Raw genomic sequence first — 20,527 nt, 5'->3', positions numbered from 1 at the left:
GGCTTTATTTTTCCCCAAAGGGAAGCTCATGCAACCAAGTGCCAAAATATCATGTGGAGAAACGTCTTGGCGGGTCTTTGAGAACTTAATCTCTGTATAAGCTTTACTATAACAACTACTGCTAACTTGGTTAACCTTATATTATAACCCAGCACACTGAGTACAACCAGTCCCTTTTGCTGGAAGCCCTAAAAGCTAACGGCATGTTGCCAGGTATTAGATTTCACACAGAAATGAGATGATTATTATTTAATCTTTATTTTTCTGAACAGTTCAGCCTCTAATTATAGCCCAGAATGCACTACGGTGCCACCAATAACACGCGGTGTATTTATCATGCTGATAGATCTAATATTCTGTGTGCTGGCTGAAACTTCACTGCTTCTAAAATAACACTCCTACTCCAAGAGACTTACTAAAATTCACTAAAAATGAATAAGTTTGTGATAAAACTACTTTTAAATAATTATATGTATTTTTTATATATTTGAAACTACTTGTTTGGGGTTGTGTTGGGTCCAGAGCCTGTCCTAGTAGGACTCACAAGGCAGAAACCGTCCCTGAAGAGGTTCTTAGTCCATTGCAGTTCCATCACCCAAACACTTAATCAAACTTAAGGCTGATTTAGAGTAGCCAATCCACCTACTGGCAGAATGTTTTGGACTTTAACCCTATGTCTAAATGCCTTGGAAGGAACCCACAGACTGTAACCTGAGGATCAATCAAACTAGTCTGATTACCGTCCGCCTCTCGAAGGCATGCGGTTGGTGGATTGGCAGCTTCAGACTGCCCCAGTCTGGACTGGAACCAGTCTGGTGTGTATCCCCATACTCCAGCCAGTGCTTTTGAGTGGCACTGGACCCACTGTAACCCCTTGCAGAATGAAATGATTAAAAAATTCATCCTGGGGAACTGGGTTTCATCCCGGCCTCCAGTTACTGCTCGTGCTTTGTGTCAGTTGGAGTTTCTTCCCTCCAATAGGTGGCTTGGCCAATCTAAATTGCTCCTAGGTGTTAATGGATTGGCTTTCTATCTGGAGTCTGTTCTGTACCCACTGCGACCCTGCCCTGTGTTAACCGTTTTGTGGCATCACAGCAGGTTAATTATCCGTCCGTGTCTGTTGAATGCCGGGTTCTCTTCTCTGTTGGAGTTGGCGCAGGAGGAGCAGGAAGAGGAGAAGTGATGGTTTACTCAGTTATAATAAGCCCTTCTAAACGTTTCATAAGCAGGAATACGGCAAGTGTTGGCAGAGCTTCTAATTGCTCCAAAAACGTTCAATAAATCACCTCGCACCCCTGAGTCTCAGCCAGAAACGACATCCAATCACTCACAGCGAACCCGAGGCTGAGCGCTCGCCTCTAAATCACAGCTTTTCCAAACGGCGGTGTGAGGAATTTTGCAGGAACAGGGAGCTTTTCTTTCCTCATGTGTAGCTGCCATTATAACACACTCACATCAAGATTACCTGATGTGGTGGCTGTGATGGTCCAGAGAACCGGACCTATAGAGACGTTTAAAACTCTACATTTACTGTGATTTTTTCCATTTCTTACAAAGACTGAGTGTTTGGGGTGAAGCAGACAGTATATGTGAGTTTCTACTGCTGGACCTGGTTTTACTCAGTCATGGTTGGTTTGGTGAATACTTTATGTTTTAATGTTATAATAAAACAGTATAATGTAACTTCCAGGTGAGCCATGGCGCCGTTGCTGTTACTGTTTTTGTGTCTCCGGATAACCTCGGCTAAGTGGATTTCTTCTGACTATTTATATACAGGTGAGCGTTTCTGTTCTGCACACCTACATTAATCAGAACTGATTTAGCATGTATTTCCTGTCTTATTTTATCTGTATTTCCTCTCAAGTTTCATCTAATAGCCAAAAGTCAGTCAACTACAGACTAACTACAATTACTCCCAGTAAACAAAGGCACAACCCTAGCTGGATTACGCCCCAAAATGCAAAAGCACCGATTAAAAGGAGTAAACATCATTGAAGGCTCATTGTATACATTTATAAAGTGTAATTCTTAACCAAACAACTTAACTTCTGCCTAATAATGAAGACCTTACATTGTACTGTAAATAATTTGGAACTATACAATCACCAACTGCTATCAAACCATTATTTATTTTACAGTCGTTATTTTCTCACAGACTCCTTACAGTCAGACCGGTTGCATTTTTAATGACCTGAAATAATAAATAATAATATTATATTTATACAGCATATTTCCCAAGCTCAAGGGCACGTTACAGTAGATAGAACGTACAAGTGACCAACAATTCCAACTAACAGGTGCATCTGAGTGTGACTGCAGCCAAGCAATGGTAGAGTATGTGGGTGGTTGAATACTTTTGGTCAGATAGGTGATTGTGTACATGCAAGCATGTATTTGATAGGGGTGTGAAGACATTTGCTTAGATAGGGGACTGTGTGTGTGCAAGCATGAATGCACAAAACAGGTCAGCTAATAAACTGTCGCATGTTTTTAGAACCTGAACAAACCCTGCGCGTCAGCATTCCCATCGAGCGTCCAGTCCAGGCCCTAATGGGAGATTCATTCATTCTGCCCTGCTACTTCCAAGACAACACGGTTCACGACCCAGGCGCCCCCACTATCGCGCCTCTCTCCCATCGCATTAAATGGAGCCTCGTTACCAAAGACAAGACCACGGACATCCTGGTGGCCAGCGAGGGCACAGTGGTGGTGAGTACAGAGTACATGGACAGGGTACAGATGGTGGAATACCCTAATACCCCCACCGACGCCACCATCAAGATCAGTGAGCTCCTATCTAACGAGTCGGGAGTGTACCGCTGTGAGGTCATGAATGGAATCGAGGACAGCGATGACTCTGTGGAAGTCCAAGTGCAAGGTAACACCACGTCTTAGGTGGTCTTGAGGGTTTCTAAACGCTTGCATTAAAGATCTGATCGTCTTCTTTATTCTTTCATGTAGGCATCGTTTTCCACTACCGTGCCATCACTACCCGCTACACCCTGACGTTTGAGAAGGCGAAGGCGGCATGTATTCAGAACAGCGCCGTGATTGCCACGCCAGAGCAGCTACAGGCTGCGTATGATGCAGGATACCACCAGTGTGACGCAGGCTGGCTTTCCGACAAGACCGTTAGGTCAGTTTAAAGTGAAACCACAGCTCCAGTAGTAAAAATAATGCTTTATAAATATTTATTCTGGTTTTATTTAAGTGGGTAAGTTCTTAAACCTTAGGATGATATAAAAAGAATAAAAATGGTCTGCAACAGTCAAACGATTGTCAACAATGACGAACATTTACTGGATAATTACCAACTGACCGGGCAGAGAACTCTGGCATCACAGTTCAGAGAAAAGCAAGTGTGCCAACATAGGAACTGGTAAGAATGACAGGGAGAGGTCGTGATACGTAGAGGAACTTCTACCTGGAGCAAATTAGCGCCCATAAGGTGCAGGTGACTGTCAATTAAAAAAGATTGAAACCTCTGCGCCCCAACTGCCAACCAAAATAGAGACTCCTAACGTGGAGCAGCTCTTGAACAGCAGCCAATACGTTACACTAACAGATACTCAATATTGTCATGCTGTCAAGCATCCAGACAAAAATCCAGACCGTCGGAACACACCCATGCCAGGGCTCTGGGCATCTGCCTATATTACCTATAAAAAGCCATATTGATGCCCATGCTGTGTGATAATTAAAGTCATGCTTTACATCGTTGCTGGTTGAAGGTATCCCATCCATGAGCCGCGTGAGCCCTGCTATGGAGATAAGTTCGAGTTCCCGGGGGTGAGGACGTACGGCGTGAGAGACGTGAACGAGACCTACGATGTGTACTGCTTTGCAGTAAAGATGACAGGTAACCTACAATCTTCAACAACGTTTGTTCCCTGACTGACCAGTTCTGACCCTGACCTTCGTCCCACACCGTTATACAGGAAGAGTCTTCTACACCAGGTCCAACCAGAAGTTTACCTTCGCTGAAGCGGGAGCCAGCTGTGCTAAACTGGGGGCCAAGTTAGCCACCACTGGTCAGCTGTACCTGGCCTGGAAGGCTGGTATGGATGAATGCAATGCGGGCTGGCTGGCAGACGGGAGCGTCCGCTATCCTATCAACATCGCCCGACCGCAGTGTGGAGGAGGTCTGCTGGGAGTGCGCACTGTGTACCGCTACATCAATCAGACGGGCTACCCTGTACCAGACACGCGCTACGATGCTATCTGCTACACAGGTAGCGTACTATGACTATGCAGTTCATTACGCTGCTGCTGGTTCACTTTTAATAAAGTTGTTTTATTGATTTTCAGAAGAAGAAGGTTCGGCCGTTGACGAAACAGAAACACGTACACCAGAATCAGACGGTGAGGATTTCGGTGTGGGCATGGTGACAGACACACCTTTTGAAATGACCAAAAAACCCTCCAGTGAAAGTGAGGTAGTGGGTGAGGTCGAGACCCACAAACCCACCACAACTATAAACGAGGTCACACAGCAGCCCGGCATCCTTGATCTGGCGGAAGCGGTGACCGCTCAACCTGACCTCGAATTCGCTCTGGAAAACGTAACAGAAGCTCTGATGTCGCCAACCGGTAAGGGCGCGGTCACGCTGGCATGGTGTCACTTCCCAAACGTTCTTGAGAGGATCCTGACGGTCAATTCTTGCTTCTGTTCGTTCCCTCAGGCGTCGTGTTCCACTACAGACCAGGCGATAGCCGGTATGCTTATCATTTTGCTCAGGCTAAGCTGGCGTGCCAGGAAATGGGTGCAGTGATCGCCAGCCCTCAGCAGCTCCAGGCCGCCTATGAAGCAGGATTTCACCAGTGTGATGCAGGCTGGCTGCTGGACCAGACCGTCCGGTGAGATTTCTCTGATTAGCTAACCTTCAACATGTTAACGTCCACGTCTTTGTACGCTGACATTAATTACTGTGTTGTTTTTGACCCGTGATGGAAGGTATCCCATCGTATCCCCACGTGAGAAATGCTCTGGTGATTTGGAACTCCTGCCTGGTGTCAGGTCATACGGTGTACGGCCAGCAGACGAGCGATATGACGTGTACTGCTACATGGATAAACCGCGAGGTACCCGGTGCAGTATTTATGACGCACTTATGTTTATAAAAGGTTCTGCACAGTCGCTTTTATTAGACATTTAAATAGAGATCTAACAAACCATAAGGAAATTATACATCACAATACAGAATGTTACCACGTTACCGGGTGTGTTGGATTGTTTCTACTGTACATCCACTTGCAATATAATAATATATAATATATATCAAATCATTTAGATGTTCACTAATCCCACATCCCATCTATGGATCTAAACATGTGAGTGTACACTGATCTACTGATTAAGACTTTTCTCTCTATCATTAGTTCAAGAACTAAATGTATTTATGCTACCCAACATGCTTCTACCAGCCTGTTTAACTCTTTACATTTTATATTGATGATTTATTTAATAATAATAATAATAGTATTTCTATTACATTTTAAATCTACTCACCACGTCCTTATCCATGTGTGGTGGAAGTTGGTTTATGATCAGCTTCAGACCTGCACAAATGCATTTTGATTAAGTAAATAAAGAACAACATTATTTCTCATCAACGTTAGAAAAGTTTAATCGTACTTTTTATTAAACATTAATCCACAAAAAAAAATCCCGAAATCCTGTAACTCAATTTGCATTTTGGTTTGGAATAACTTACATTATAAAGGCATTATAGATGAGTGATGTTCTGAGATATACAGCAGGAAGTGTGGCTACTGCTAGAGAGTATGTTATATGGTTTATTCTATAGCATAAATAGTACATTTGGATCATTGGAAGTGAACCCAGGACATCCAGCACCGCTTTATCTTCTATGATCTTCAAGCTTTTTGTAATGACAAAAAAATTGACATAATTTCAGGATAAAGTGCAAAATATAAATTTCTACTAGTGGTTTTAGATTTTTGGCTGCATATTTTATCTACAAATTTCCACAATTTGGCTTCCACTTCCACTTATATATATATATATATATATATATATATATAATGTATTAGAATGTATAAGCTTTGTACTAGTGACGTCACAAAATGTGACTTTCTAACAGGCTATATGTATAGAGTTATAATAAACAGTAATATAGAATTAAAGTGTTTAACATTTCTTTGAGCAGTGTAACGGTAATAAAAGAAGCATTTCTAATTATTTTATTCTATATTTATCAGATATTAAATAGACAATAAATAGCACAGTAAATAAATGAACTAATTAACTGATGAAGGAAATGACAATATGTTATCCTGTACTCACATTACACACGGTTTGGTAAATAAATGTTTGTGTGTAAGTTAATTATAATACGAATTTAATAATAATTATAATAAAACAATGTAAGGTTTGGCCAACACTGGCTACATTAACTTAGCTAACAAAAGCTAAACCCTGTAAACTCTATAAAACGTTTAGTTTACGTTTTTCATCCATTATAAAATGTTGTTATACTGTAATAAGGTTTATATTTTGTAGTTTATACAGTAAAGTTACACAGATATAATCTTGTCAGCCGACACTCACTCACTTGTAACCGTTCTTTATCCGAATCATCGCAGAATCGATTCCAAAGCTTTGGAGTCGACTCAGGTGTCGATGCTTCCAGTGCTTCCAGTCTTCCACAAAACAAAACAAACCAGAGTGATGATGGTGAAGAGTTTCTGACATTTACAGTGTTTTATTTATGTAGTTTAAAAGTCCAAATGGATGAATGACTTTTAAAGGGTTTAACATTGGTGTTACACCATCCAAATGAAGTAAAAGTACACGCTTTACATTTGTGGCACCATTTAGCAACACATCCAGGAATTAATCACTTCATTATTGGGACAGAACCTTCCAGGGGCTCAGAAGAGAAGTTCCGAGTCAGGAGCTGAAAGCTGGGATGCTTTAATGTCTTAATTATTTAAAAAAATAAAAAGTGAATGATATCTCCCCTGAGTCCTGAGCGCACAACACTGCTGGTGTTGATATACAGTAGAAGCAAAAATCCACTTTTTACAGAATAATATTTGGATTCAAACTAAAACAACACTGTGCAGGACCTTTAATGATTGAAAGATAAAAAAAAATAATAATTTGGGACATTATTGCATATCTAATAAAATATAATGAACCAAAATATGTAACAAAAAGTCACTTTGTTTCAGGGAACTTTTTCCACAAGAGTTCATTTGAGGGCTTCAGTTATGATGAAGCGACGGCTTATTGCCAGAGCCAGGACGCCTCTTTGGCCTCCACCGCCGATCTCTACGCAGCCTGGAAGCAAGGTTATGATAAGTGTCGCGCTGGCTGGCTCATCGACCGCAGCGTTCGCTATCCCATTAATTACCCCCGGCCCCAGTGTGGAAAAGGGAAAACTGGAGTCCATACAGTCTTTAAGTTCCCCAACCAGACTGGATATCCTGACGTAGACTCCAAATTTGATGCCTTCTGCATAAACGGTATACATCTATAATGAATAACTTCATAAGCCATTACATAAGCAGAGTCAGAACCTAAAACCAAAATTATATAACATATAGTTCAACGTGCATTTATTATTTTGATGTATTTACAGTTGATCTGCAGTTTTATCTCAGTGAAAGTGAACTGAATGAGACAGTTATAGAAGAGGAGGTCGTGGTGCAGCAGAGTTCAGAGACGGTCCTTTCTGAACCTGGTAATGGATGTTATTACATTTATACTTTAGGTTTTATTTTTTGTCAGATCATTAATCCTATTTTCTTTTTCATGTCCACAGTTATACCTTCTGTTGCTCCACCCATGTACGTGGAGCCCACCAGTTTTGGCTCAGAAGATCTGCCACCAGGGGAAAATGAAACCTCTGTTAATGCATCAGCTAGTGGAAGTGGGGAGCAACATAGTGGGGCATCTGGCTTAGGATCTGGAGATCTTTCAGGATCTGGGGCAAGTGGCGACATCCCAGGATCTGGGGCAAGTGGCGGCATCTCAGGATCTGGGGCAAGTGGCGACATCCCAGGATCTGGGGCAAGTGGCGACATCTCAGGATCTGGGGCAAATGGCGACATCTCAGGATCTCTGTCAAGTGGCGACATCCCAGGATCTGGGGCAAGTGGCGACATCCCAGGATCTGGGGCAAGTGGCGACATCTCAGGATCTCTGTCAAGTGGCGACATCCCAGGATCTGGGGCAAGTGGCGACATCTCAGGATCTGGGGCAAGTGGCGACATCTCAGGATCTGGGGCAAGTGGCGACATCCCAGGATCTGGGGCAAGTGGCGACAGCCCAGGATCTGGGGCAAGTGGCGACATCTCAGGATCTCTGTCAAGTGGCGACATCCCAGGATCTGGGGCAAGTGGCGACATCTCAGGATCTGGGGCAAGTGGAGGCTTTTTCGGATCTGGATTTTGTGATCACGAACCTGAGATGTCTGGCTCAGGCCTCAGTGGTGATGGTTCAGGTATAATTGTGACCTTCTCAGGAAGCGAGTCAATCTTATCTGGAGATTCAACCGCTTCTGGGGCACCTCAGGAAGCTGGGGAGGGCAGCGCAGAGATATTTACTTTTTCCGGCTCCTTCAGCGGAGAGGGGTCTGGATCCGGAACCAGCTCAGGTCTTGATGTAGAATGGAGCGGATCTACGTCAGGTTCATTCAGCGGCTCAGGAAGTGGAATTGATGGAAGTGGAGAATCATCTGGCATTTCTTCAGCCTTTGGCTCCAGTGGGGAGTTCTCCGGGTTCAGCGGACTTCCATCAGGCATGACGTCTGGGGACCAAAGTGGTTTCTCTGGGATCAGTGGCAGTGAAATTGTTATGGTGGAAGGCCAGTGGGTAGAGCTGTCCACGGCCCCCACTCTCACAGCTCAGGAAATGGGTGGAGGACAGGTGGATTTTAGTGGGTCTGGTCTGAGTGGCTCTTTCTCCGGGGGAAGCGGTGACCTAAGTGGTTCTGGGAGTGGCTCAGGATTCCCCGTGATCACCTTCTTGGAATCAGGGTTCACTGACATTACAAAGGAATCGAGTGGAGAAGAAGCTTCTGGTGCTGTGGTGCTTGGATCAGGAGAAAGTAGCAGCGATCTCTCTGGAACCTCTGGTCTTCCATCAGGAGACACATCAGGAGCATCAGCCAGTGGGGATGTGATATTATTTACTGAAGAGAACTTAATGGAGGTTTCTGTCAAACCAACCCAAAGCCACGAACTCAGGAAGGGACCCATCGAGCACAGCGGGACTGAGATTAGACTGTCCTCAGGCAGCGGCGACTTCACAACGATGAAAGAAACTGGAGACCACCAGACCACAGCCTTCCCCAGTGAAGACCCATCAGTGGTTGATGAGCCAACAGTCGTACCACCTCTAGTTCCCTCAGGGCTGCTGGGTAACTCTGCTGGACAGCTAGACATCATGTCAGAAGCTGCTCAACCCATCTGGACATCAGAATATACGACTCCTGCTCCTGTGACCGGCTCCTCCACCGACCCTGCATTCACCTTACAGATTCCAGCCGTTATTTCAATGCCTGCTGTGGAAACTGGTAAGTTACAACACCAGTGTAACCAGTGCAGATGATAAACGTCCTACCTTGGTATATTTTTATTTATGTTGTTCTCCTGTTTGCATACAGGTGCTGTGAACCCATGTGACCCAAACCCCTGTGGCACTGCTGCATGTTCCGTGCAGGATGGGATCGCTGTGTGTCACTGCACCCCCGGGCAGACGGCAGAAGAGTGCCACGTTGGTACGTTTGTAAAGCTTGTTTTATCAGAAAGTTCCTGTTGTATGAACTATTTAACCGTATTTAATACTATCAATATTTCTGCCATGAATTCCTGGAATAATCTCTCCTGTCTCTGATTGTTCTTCGTGAGTGAATGTTTCATGTTGTGACCTGTACACTCGTGCCTGATCGCCGTCCGTCGAGACGTCTGTATTAGCGGTTGTCTGGCATGTGTATGGATACCCGATTCTACCTGACATATTTACAGGACCTCGCAGTGACCCGTTTTTTAAATTAATGTGCCCCTGTGTGTTGTTTTTGTTCAGCTCTGCCTTTGCTCAAGTATGGCTTAATCAACACTCCATTTTCCAGCCTGCTGCACTCCCGCTAACAACTGGTACATGCCCACTTCTCCTTTTCCTTAACATGAATCTGAACCCTGAACTGATGCAACATCCAGTGATCCATCTTATGATGAAACATCTTAGAAACGTTTAAGATTCCAACCATCCAGGTACTGACAGTGATAACGGGATCGTTTACTGTTAAATGTGGACGGTACAGATGTTGCATCGTTCATGATTCCTGATTCATTCAGCCGCGTTGTTCTACCTAAGCACGACCCGACTCGCGGGTCTCTGTAGTTTTGTTAGTCTTAATCGCAGAACCTTTATTTTCAGAGGTTGATGTGTGCCAATCAAACCCTTGTGCCAATGGAGCCACGTGTGTGGAGGTAAAGGACGGTTTCAAATGCTTATGCCTGCCCAGCTATGGAGGGGATCGCTGTGAGATCGGTACGAGTTCGGCTTCAGCTAATTGTACTAACAATCTTTTAAAAAACACCCAGGCTGATGCTATTAGTTGCAGGCTTAATGCTCCAGTAGCACCTGTATGCTTTAACTCTTGTTGTTTAGCTGATGGTAAGTGGCTGGAAAAGCGGCTCATAGGAGGAACTAAACAAAAAAATGAAAGGAAGTAATGCTGCATTTACAGTTAATATAAAGCGAACGCCGAGGTCCCGTCCTTAGTACTGTGGCTGTATTTATATTTTCTGAAAAGGGAGATTTGGTCTCTCTTCATTTCTCTGCAGAGTTTATTTCCAAATTCACATGAAGATACCCGGTAAGTTACATTAGTCCCAGAGGACTTCACAGGAAGCATTACTGTTCTAAATTATTAAATTATTTTGAGTGCATGAACTCGGGTACCATGCGACTTTAGAGCCTGTTCATGTTTAGTCCGAATGCTCGGGTCTAAACCTGATCCTGTGCTGGTTTGGTGGACGGTCACACCACAGGTTTGTTTTCACTCAGACAAATTTCTTGTAAACTTGTGATTAATTCAGCAAGAAATGTTTGTCGAGAGAGAGATTTGAGGTACAATCTCTAAACTCTTCTTCATTTAAAGCAATAAATGAAATGAACAGAATTTACTTTATTGCATTTGAGTTTCTGCTTCTCGTTCTTGGTACTGATCAGCCATACAGGTAAAAGCTTCCCACAGATACGTAATAGTTCTGCATTTCTTGAGTAATTTTGGCCACTTCTCATTACTGAGCAGCGTTTCAGCGTGTCAGAAAGCATCAGCCGCTGCTGCCTCTGAGTCTTACAGCCCTAGGAAATTGAGAGTGAGGGGAAACGAGCACCTCTAAACGTTAGATCATTGAAGTTTGCAGTGACTGGATCTCTTAACTTGGCTTAAAAATAAATAACGTGACTCCGACCTCCTGGTATGTTGCTCCAGATGTGGAAACCTGTGAGGAGGGCTGGGTTAAGTTTCAGGGCCACTGTTACCTGCACTTCCCTACGAGAGAAACGTGGGAGGACGCCGAGCAGCACTGCCGAAGCCTCAACGCCCACCTGGTCAGCATCACCAACCGAGAGGAGCAAGCATTCGTCAACTGTGAGTACAGTCAGCACAGTGTCCGTATTTATATGGACAATTCCTGACCGCCTCTGACTCTCTACCGTCTCTCCCCGCTCAGCCCACGCCCAGGACTACCAGTGGATCGGACTAAACGATAAGACCTTCGAGAACGATTTCCAGTGGTCGGATGGAACACCCATGGTACCCCAACTTCTGAACTTTCTCTAGTTTTAAAGTCTAGTGTTTAGTCCGAAGCTTGACTGTGATCGAATCTCTCCTCCCAGCAATACGAGAACTGGAGGCCCAATCAGCCCGATAACTACTTCAACTCCGGCGAGGACTGTGTGGTGATGATCTGGCATGAAAACGGCCAGTGGAACGATGTGCCCTGCAACTACCATCTACCATTTACCTGCAAAACAGGCCCAGGTACGTAGTTCCACCCAATTTTACTCCCAATTTAACTGTTGCAAATTTCTACCCACAAGCTGACTCTCCTCTGTTAAACGATTGGCTGATGGATAGCACATGCTTCCTTCGAGATTTGTACAGCCAACCAAAAGGCCACTGACTAAGCCCATTTTGTACACAAGCTTACAGATTCCTTGGACTGGCTCTAGTGTCACTGTAAACAATACAGGAACATCAATAATATCCACTTCCGGTCATGACTGGCTTGGTACAGTCTGAGCTGAACTTTTGATCTATTGATCAGTTACAGTTTGATTACCTATAACATTGCACATCCATCCCAGTGATCCAATCATGTTTTTCATCCATAGTCACATGTGACCAGCCTCCGGAAGTGAAAAACACCAGAACGTTTGGGAACAAGAGGGAGCGTTACCTGGTCAACTCTATAATCAGATACCAGTGTACTGACGGATTTAGACAGCGCCATCCACCTGTGGTGCGCTGTATGGGAAACGGACAGTGGGAGAAGCCACAGGTGGAATGTAAAGCCCGTAAGTTATTATCTTTAATGCTTAATGCACGGCCAGGAAGACGTGAACATATTTTAGGAAGTTTTTCAGTCTCATGAGAAAACTCGAATGACTTTTACACCCACAAGCCGTGATTTGCATATCAGCTGTGATCGAAGGTTTCGACCTAACCTTTCCGAAAGTAAATGAGCAGATAAAAATTAGTCTGATTTATACATTCAATTTTGCAGATTAAGAGAATCTGCCCCGCCCACCAACCTGTCCGAGTTCACGCAGGTTAAATCAGTAATACCACCAAATCCAGTTACTCATATTTTTTTAATGGAATAATGAAATGTCTGACTGGCATAAGCTGTAACCTCGCGGTGAAGGTACTGGACTAGTAATCAGTAGATTGCTGGTTCAAGCCCCACCATTACCAGGTTGCTGCTGTTGGGCCCTTGAGTAAGGCCCTTAACCCTCAGTTGCTCAGACTGTATACTGTCACTGTACTGTAAGTCGCTTTGGATAAAAGTGTCTGCTAAATGTCAAAAATGTAATAATGCATAATGCTCAGTCCTTTAGTCTGGATCTGCTGTGCAGATGTTCGGTACCTCTGAGAAGTGAAATTTATTTACGATGCAATTTAAAACCATTTGCACATTTCACTGAAATAAACGGAACTCTGTGTGGTTGGTTTTTTATGAAATTGAAACACAACAAATGCATTTGTTTGTATTAATTATAAAAATTAAAAGCTTAATGACACGTTTACAGTTCACCATGTCACAACCATGCACTAACTGTACAATAAAATTTCATGTAAATGCTGCTCTGTAGGTCTAAGAAAAACGATTAGAAAAATTAAAAATGTGTTTTTATGTCACATCTTTTTTTCCTTTACCACAGACACCAGCAGACGACTACGAAAGCGGTCCATCAGGTATCGGTCTGCCCGGAGAACATCACTGGGAAAGCAGGAGTTAAACAGAGCTAGCTAAGAAATTTGTTTTCTTTTTTTTTTTTTTAAAGATCCGAAGCGTTTTTCTTTACGTCTTCGAATCGATCGATTGCAGCAGTTATGTTAAAATGAGCTATTCTGAATACAAATCCTCCCCCTGTATATACAGTCACGTTTACAGAGGTAGCATAACTTCCCGTAGCTAGTCTGATTGGATTTCTGTACTCGCGTCTGAACACCTTCCCTCAGCCTGAACTCCACACATGAACAGTTGAACTTTACAGAAGCTTCCGGAGGAGGATCCGACACCCAGACGGTCTGGAACTCTTCAAAAGAAAAGGAACAGCTAAGACTGGATGGTGCGGTCCTTCTGAGAGGATTCTGGAATCACGCTTTTCACTTGTTTTGGGACAGTGTGGTGTTCAGCTGCCTGGTTCAATGATAGCACTTACCGTGTGCAACGTAGCGCACCAGAGACCTCAAGTCATGGTAAAATTTCTCACAGTGAATTTATAGTCATGAATGAAGAGTTTACATTTAAATAATTTATTTTAAATCATTGATAGATGAAAAAACCTGAACGTCACTCCTAAACCGGGGACGGTGTTCTACATAATGTGAAATGACGTGTATTTATTGAGTTCTCATTTCATTAACACGCTATCCTGCTGCACTTTGACTCGCTTTGCCGTTTTTATTTCAGCCCTAAAATATTCCGATCGTACAAACGTCTCCGAGCCGCGGTCGTGTGTGAAGCAGTGCTGGATAGCTGGATCCTGTCAATCCCATTATGAATAGCGTGATAAATGATTGGTACCATTGATCTCCATGTTTTTATAGTTTTACTGTTAGCTGTGCGGGGCGCGGCGCTGTAAGACCGGCGTGACACTCGGCTGAACGCTCTTGCTGTGAACTGTCAGTTCTCTAAAAGCTCAGAGATGCTTCTGTTTTATCCGGAACGCTTTTCAAGATCCTTCCGCTTTAGGAAGAGCTGCATAGACGCCTTGCTAGTGAAGGTTCTACGTTGTACTGTTAGTGAGAGGCAGTGCCTCTCTGTCCCAGCATTACACCCACGCTTACGTAGATTTATCACGCGTTTATCATCCACGTTGTAAAATTACAGCAGTTCAGTTAGAAATTCTGCTTCTACCGTTCCACAGATCACCTCTAACACTACGCTCATACTCACGCCTTATACACACACACACACGGTTCCACTAATGAAACTCTCTGTACGCGCTGGGTTTTTTTGGTTTTTCACTCAGAGAACTTATTCACACTTCAGCACTAACAGAAAGTCCGTTCAGCAGGTCGAATCTGATGTTGGTTAAAGTAAATAAATAAAATGACAAGAGTGTACAGTGTGCTGAGAGGGGCGGCGTGCAGCCCGGCTGAATGGGCTCTTTTAGGGCCTGAATCGTGCACGGCGCCCCTTCTCCTGGCTTACCCAGGGCTCCTTCATCATCACCTGCTCTGAGACCCCTACTGGCAGTACTGGTTTCATTTCATGGCTTCTAATGGAAATCAGAATAACATTAATCAGGGTTAATAAGGGTTTCAATAGAAATTTAAAAGATGATTATTATTATATTAATATTATTATTTTTATTATTATGATTTGCCGTTGGCTTTAAATCTGAAATATATGAAATAAACATTTTATTACCACCTGACCAATGTGAGTGTGTGTAGAATTACGTTACTTTATCAATCAGATTTTATTTTCTATCATTATTTTAAAGTAATTAGAAACACAGTGGGCGTGACCCTGCATATCATTTCAGCTACAGCCAACAAAATGAGAAATTTTAACTTAAAGATTCTACAGTAAAACCATATACACCGATCAGCCATAACATTAGAACCACCTCCTTGTTTCTACACTCACTGTCCATTTTATCAGCTCCACTTACCATATAGAAGCACTTTGTAGTTTCTATATCTGTTTCTCTACATGCTTTGTTAGCTCCTTTCATGCTGTTCTTCAATGGTCAGGACCCCCACAGGAGAATCGTCCACCAACCAGCGTCCTGTGAGCACTGATGAAGGTCTAGAAGATGAGCGACTCAAACAGCAGCAATAGATGAGCGATCGTCTCTGACTTTACATCTACAAGGTGGACCGACTAGGTAGGAGTGTCTAATAGAGTGGACGGTGAGTGGACACGGTGTTTAAACACTCCAGCAGCGCTGCTGTGTCTGATCCACTCATACCAGCACAACACACACTAACACACCACCACCATGTCAGTGTCACTGCAGTGCTGAGAATCATCCACCACCTAAATAATACCTGCTCTGTGGTGGTCCTGTGGGGGTCCTGACCATTGAAGAACAGGGTGAAAGGAGGTTAAAACAGTATGTAGAGAAACAGATGGACTACAGTCAGTAATTGTAGAACTACAAAGTGCTCCTATATGGTAAGTGGAGCTGATAACATGGACAGTGAGTGTAGAAACAAGGAGGTGGTTTTAATGTGTTAAATAAATGTGTTAAGTCTGTATATATTTTTTGTCTCTGGTGTTTCTGACCCCCGATAATAATGAGAAATAAACTGTACATGGTGTTACTGGTCACACCACAGACAAAAAGAGCAAAACTCCAATAATCTTCACATCTTTTATTTTAACATTTTATTAACAGGATCGGTGTTGCAGAAAAGCAACGACTTTAAGGACAAAAAAGCCAGTCCTGTTCTCTTGAGCACGAATATACTGGAGGTTACAATAATATATATAATCACAAGTGTTAATTATTACATAAATAAAAACAATACATCACTCCTAATTTCCACTGATTTTTGTAATAGTTTCAATCAAAGAATGTAATAAAAGGCCATCTAGCGGACATAATTGGCAGTGCCTGCTGCAGACACATTTCTGCTAGGGAGGGATGACCGGACTATGTGGGTGGGGGTAAGAGGAGGCGTGAGTCCACCTCACCCACAATCAGGGTTCCACCAGCAGCAGAGGACAGATTTTACACAACAGTGACCTGAAGCACACAGCCAAAACAACACTAGAGTGGCTTCGGAGCAAGCCATCCAATCTGACTAAGCTTAAGAGGATCTGCCATGAAGAACGAGATAAACCGCCCAAATCCAGCCGGGCAAAGCTTGTAACTGATGCCAGAGAGGGAAGTTATACAGTATGATTTTACATCAGTCTGGGTGATTGAGGGCAGATCAATGGTAAAAAAATATACATAATAAACACAATGGAGGGGTGTGAATACTTCTGATTCCCGCTTCTCTTGTGTAGGGAAGAAACGAAAAATAAAATGATTGTAATATTTATGATTCTGTAAGTGAATAATAAAGCCGAGATCAGTCCCTCAGTTCAGTCTCGTCGGATTTATACGATAACGTCGTGTCTAAATTCCACGTTTATTTCTCGAGTCCTTTAAATTCGAAGCTAAATCATTTCCCCTTAAAAAAAATCCGACCGGCAGGTGAATCCGACCTCGGTGAATGCGCCGGTTACCTGGATCCGAAGCAGTACACGCCGTGCTCGTGGTGCGCCGGGGGAAAGCCGAAGCTGCGCACGCCCGGCTCCCGGGGGCCACAGTGGGGGCGAGGGTGAGCGATCGGGTAGCGCAGGCTGCCGTCGGCCAGCCATCCTGCTTCACAGCGGTCCAGATCCTGAAACCTCCACGCTGCGAATAGCTGGCCTACCTTAGCGATCTGAGCTCCGTCCTCGGCGCAGGCCTGCCCCGCCCGACTGAAGCTGAGAGGAGGCTGCAGGAAGTACACCCGGCCTGAGAAGCAAGGAGAGAAACGGTCTGAAAAACACCACAGGCTAAGTATACCTAAATATATAAGACTAATTACCGCTGGCCAAAAGTATGTAGACACCAAGACACCACATCCTTACATCCAGGCTAGCGGCTGATTTTGTCTGCTGCGGGCACTAGGGGGCGCCAAGCCGACCGGTAGCAGAGCTGAGATCCCAGCACTAGCGGAATATCCCGCTGCACCACCTGGGCGCCGTTTTCGTTTTGCATCGTCACATGATCTGTATTGTACTGTACCTAAACACCCTTTCTAAATCAGGCTACCCTTCTTGACCAGGGTCCAAGTGTACCAGAGCAGGGTCGTATTTAAAACCCAACTGGAAGCTCTCATCAATGTGTGACTGATGTGCAGGGCTCATCTATCACTAGTGCAGGTGCCTCAACTGGACAGCAGAGGGCGCTATAAACATGTACAGATGTTTAAGATGTTGCAGACTTGCATGTACAGTGTGAGTCTGACATGTTTCTGTTTGTGAGAAATAAAAATGAAGGTGAAGAAAATGATTCTGGAAAACATCCTAGTGCAGGTGCATGAACTGGACAGCAGAGGGCGCAGGTGTACAGCACTGCAGCATTAAAACCATCAGAACAAGGCAAGTTTATCTGTATAGCACCTTTCATACACAGTGGCAATTCAAAGTGCTTTACATAAGGAAAAATTAAAAGCATTAAAACATTCCTGAGATCTAGAACCTCAGAAAGACTTCTTGCAAACATTTAGTTACAATTAAGAGAATATGAAATTCAAACGAGAGATAAAAATTAAGAACATGAAAACTAAAGGAAAATATAGTAAAATATACCCTACAGTTTAGAGAATATAAAATTAAAACCAGAGAGATACACGTTATTATAAGGGATTAATTATACATATTAACAGGGAGATTACAGTACTAAATACTAAGACTATCCCACAGACTGACAGCAGACAAAGTAACTTATACTACCGGTCGTCACCAATAGTACCAGTAGTTCCAGTTCTACTGCCACACACTGGCGCTCATATAGCGATTTCGTCCATGGTGATACCTCTGTCTTACATAGACAGGCGTCCCAGACGTCTTTACTGTTTATCCTTAAACTACGGGTCAGGTGGAACACACAGCGTCACCTTTTCTAGTACTATGGGCCAGACGGTATCACACAGCCTCGTCTGATTCCCACCGGGGTGGAACACACAGCATCTAAACTGTAGGATAGAATTATGTCATTCACTAAAAATGATCTGTTGGTTAGAGATCTAATATTAAGCAGAGCTAGAGGAACCACAGGAGCCCCTGGGACAGGGCGAGGTTGTGGTGGTACAGGTGAGAGGTTAGACTGGTTGACTTGATATGCTGAATGCGTTCTATTCTTTCTATTTCTAATCAACACAGGAATAGAAAACATTTCAGACATACTGGGTCCAAGCTTACTCTCCGAACTGTTGTCAGTATCATATCTGCTATAGCGAGGACCCTGAACACATCACGACGTACAGCCAGAGGAGATGAAGGACAAGGCTGCTGCTGACGGTGCTGAAGTGGCCTCAGAGAACGGGGGGGGGGGGGGGGGGGGGTGATGTTGTTGAGAGAGAGAAATTGGAGGATGATTGTGATGTTTCTGCTGAGTTTTGTGCTTTTGGTTTTGCTCCAAGTCTTTGCCACCGACTTATTCTCTCACATGGCTCCTTTCTGTTCCCGTTTTGATTGAAGTCTGTTAAGCTGTCTAGCCTTAACTTAGCTGGTTGTTCTGTGTTAGATTTTGACTCACCCTCGAGTGATCTGGAACCATTTCTCCTGTCCGTTCCAGGTAGGATCGTGAGCATTTTTGTCTCCAGCACAGCGATTTTCCATAGGAGTCTGTAGCAGTTGGAGCAGCACGGAGAACCCGCTGTAGTGATAGGAGCCATGATAGTCCTTATAACTGTGCCCGAGTTCAGTCTGACGGCTAGTGGAAAACTCCGTTAACTAAGTGTCTAGTTTAATGTATTTCTGTAATTCTGTGCCTTTCCAGCCGATCTATCGTCGGTGTTTGCTGATTGAGCTCTATATTTTAGAAATAAAAGATAAAAAATAACTAAAAACTAAAAGCAAGCGGAGAGCAGACAGAAGCAGCCAGAGCGAGCGTCAAGGACAGAAGGAACTGACAAACTGCTAGGCGTTGGCATGTACAGATGCGTCTGGCAGCTCAGGATGGCAGGAGGATGGCATGTGCCAGCCTGCTGAACTCCCTTTCCACAAGAGCGTGCAGGGAAATTGGGTATATCCAAAGACTAACGCAAAAAAGGAAAGAAAATCTCACCTCTGAGAGGGGAGGTAAAACAGAAGACATCAAAGCGTTGTCTTTGTCTGTGCCTGGCACCGTAGCTCCGTACGCCAGGTGCCACGCCCGTGCCTCCACACTGGTGCCGGGGCTTGGTAATGGGGTACTGCACCGTTCCGTCTGCCAGCCAGCCGGCGTTACAGCAGTTCAGTCCCTCCTGCCAGGCAGCGTAGAGCTGATCAGACGTAGCGATGACGGCGTCCTGATCCTCACAGGCCTGCTGAGCTTCCACAAATGTCAGATGGTAGCGCCCACAATGAGGCTGGTAAGGGAACACCACGCCTGGAACACACCAACAAGGTCTCAGCGTGTTTATTTATCAGGGTTACAGGGACAGAAATAAGACACGCCGCACCTCTGAGCCCCAGCTCCACCGCCACGCTCTCGTCCTCCAGACCGTCGATGACCTGGCAGCGGTAGCGCCCGCCGTCGTTCATGCCCACGTCAGTGATGACGAGCGAAACGTCTCCTGGAAGCTCCCGCTGAAGGTGAACTCGATCCCTGAAGTCTCCGAAGCTGCGCCGCTGGCGACCGGACACCACCAGGACGTCCAGCTCGCGGCCTCCAGACACCGGCACCCAGGACCACTTCACCCGCACACTGCGAGGGCTGGTCAACGGGGGCTCGTGCCAAAAGTGACACGGCAGGGTGGCATTAGCGCCCCTCACAGTGAACACAGAGCAAGGCTGAGCCTGGACCCGCAGTCTCACACCAGAGAGGTGGACTGAGGAGAAACACCGAGAGATTTACATTATTTATTTATCAGGATTTTAACATCAGAATGATTCATTAATCAGCACACACTCCCATAAACCCACTGTCTCTGTTAGCGCTGCTGTTCATGATATCCTGGTAAAAGAAACCGCTGGAGGATGAAGCAACTGTGTGGCTCCAGTAGAGCAGCTGGATGATGGAGAGCAGAAGAACCTGAACTTTCTCCATCATTTGATCAGG

General features: G+C 44.5%; 2 protein-coding genes across 2 annotated transcripts; one reads left to right on the top strand and one right to left on the bottom strand.

Moving 5' to 3' along the window:
• The first annotated feature begins 1,697 nt into the window (after positions 1-1,697).
• Positions 1,698-13,518, top strand: acana (aggrecan a). The gene is made up of 18 exons (XM_062989245.1): positions 1,698-1,776; positions 2,495-2,878; positions 2,962-3,136; positions 3,732-3,859; positions 3,939-4,232; positions 4,309-4,590; positions 4,683-4,857; positions 4,955-5,082; positions 7,198-7,491; positions 7,608-7,709; positions 7,791-9,545; positions 9,636-9,749; positions 10,409-10,522; positions 11,472-11,630; positions 11,713-11,795; positions 11,879-12,023; positions 12,377-12,559; positions 13,427-13,518. Exons 1-18 carry the CDS (start codon positions 1,698-1,700, stop codon positions 13,516-13,518), a joined length of 4,686 nt encoding a protein of 1,561 aa, XP_062845315.1.
• A 2,564-nt stretch (positions 13,519-16,082) lies between these two features.
• On the bottom strand, positions 16,083-20,527 carry LOC134304082 (hyaluronan and proteoglycan link protein 3-like). Its single transcript, XM_062989630.1, has 4 exons — positions 20,392-20,527; positions 19,929-20,297; positions 19,553-19,855; positions 16,083-17,233 (listed from the first exon to the last, which is right to left on the bottom strand). Exons 1-4 carry the CDS (start codon positions 20,516-20,518, stop codon positions 16,956-16,958), a joined length of 1,077 nt encoding a protein of 358 aa, XP_062845700.1. The 5' UTR covers positions 20,519-20,527; the 3' UTR covers positions 16,083-16,955.

Source organism: Trichomycterus rosablanca, chromosome 27, assembly GCF_030014385.1.
Source record: "Trichomycterus rosablanca isolate fTriRos1 chromosome 27, fTriRos1.hap1, whole genome shotgun sequence".
NCBI classification, from domain to species: Eukaryota; Metazoa; Chordata; class Actinopteri; order Siluriformes; family Trichomycteridae; genus Trichomycterus; species Trichomycterus rosablanca.
Note: the sequence above shows the minus strand (reverse complement) of the source record. Positions and strands in the feature narration are given on the sequence as shown.

What these genes read in the sequence shown, in the direction of transcription:
- LOC134304082 (XM_062989630.1), bottom strand. Translation starts at nt 20,518, where the DNA reads ATGATGGAGAAAGTTCAGGTTCTTCTGCTCTCCATCATCCAGCTGCTC. An exon ending in CAGCAGCGCTAACAGAGACA is followed by an intron (nt 20,298 to 20,391) that starts GTGGGTTTATGG and finishes GTTTCTCCTCAG; the next exon opens with TCCACCTCTCTGGTGTGAGA. An exon ending in TTTTACCTCCCCTCTCAGAG is followed by an intron (nt 17,234 to 19,552) that starts GTGAGATTTTCT and finishes CTTGCTTCTCAG; the next exon opens with GCCGGGTGTACTTCCTGCAG.
- acana (XM_062989245.1), top strand. Translation starts at nt 1,698, where the DNA reads ATGGCGCCGTTGCTGTTACTGTTTTTGTGTCTCCGGATAACCTCGGCT. An exon ending in CTTTGCAGTAAAGATGACAG is followed by an intron (nt 3,860 to 3,938) that starts GTAACCTACAAT and finishes ACCGTTATACAG; the next exon opens with GAAGAGTCTTCTACACCAGG. An exon ending in CTGCTGGACCAGACCGTCCG is followed by an intron (nt 4,858 to 4,954) that starts GTGAGATTTCTC and finishes CCGTGATGGAAG; the next exon opens with GTATCCCATCGTATCCCCAC.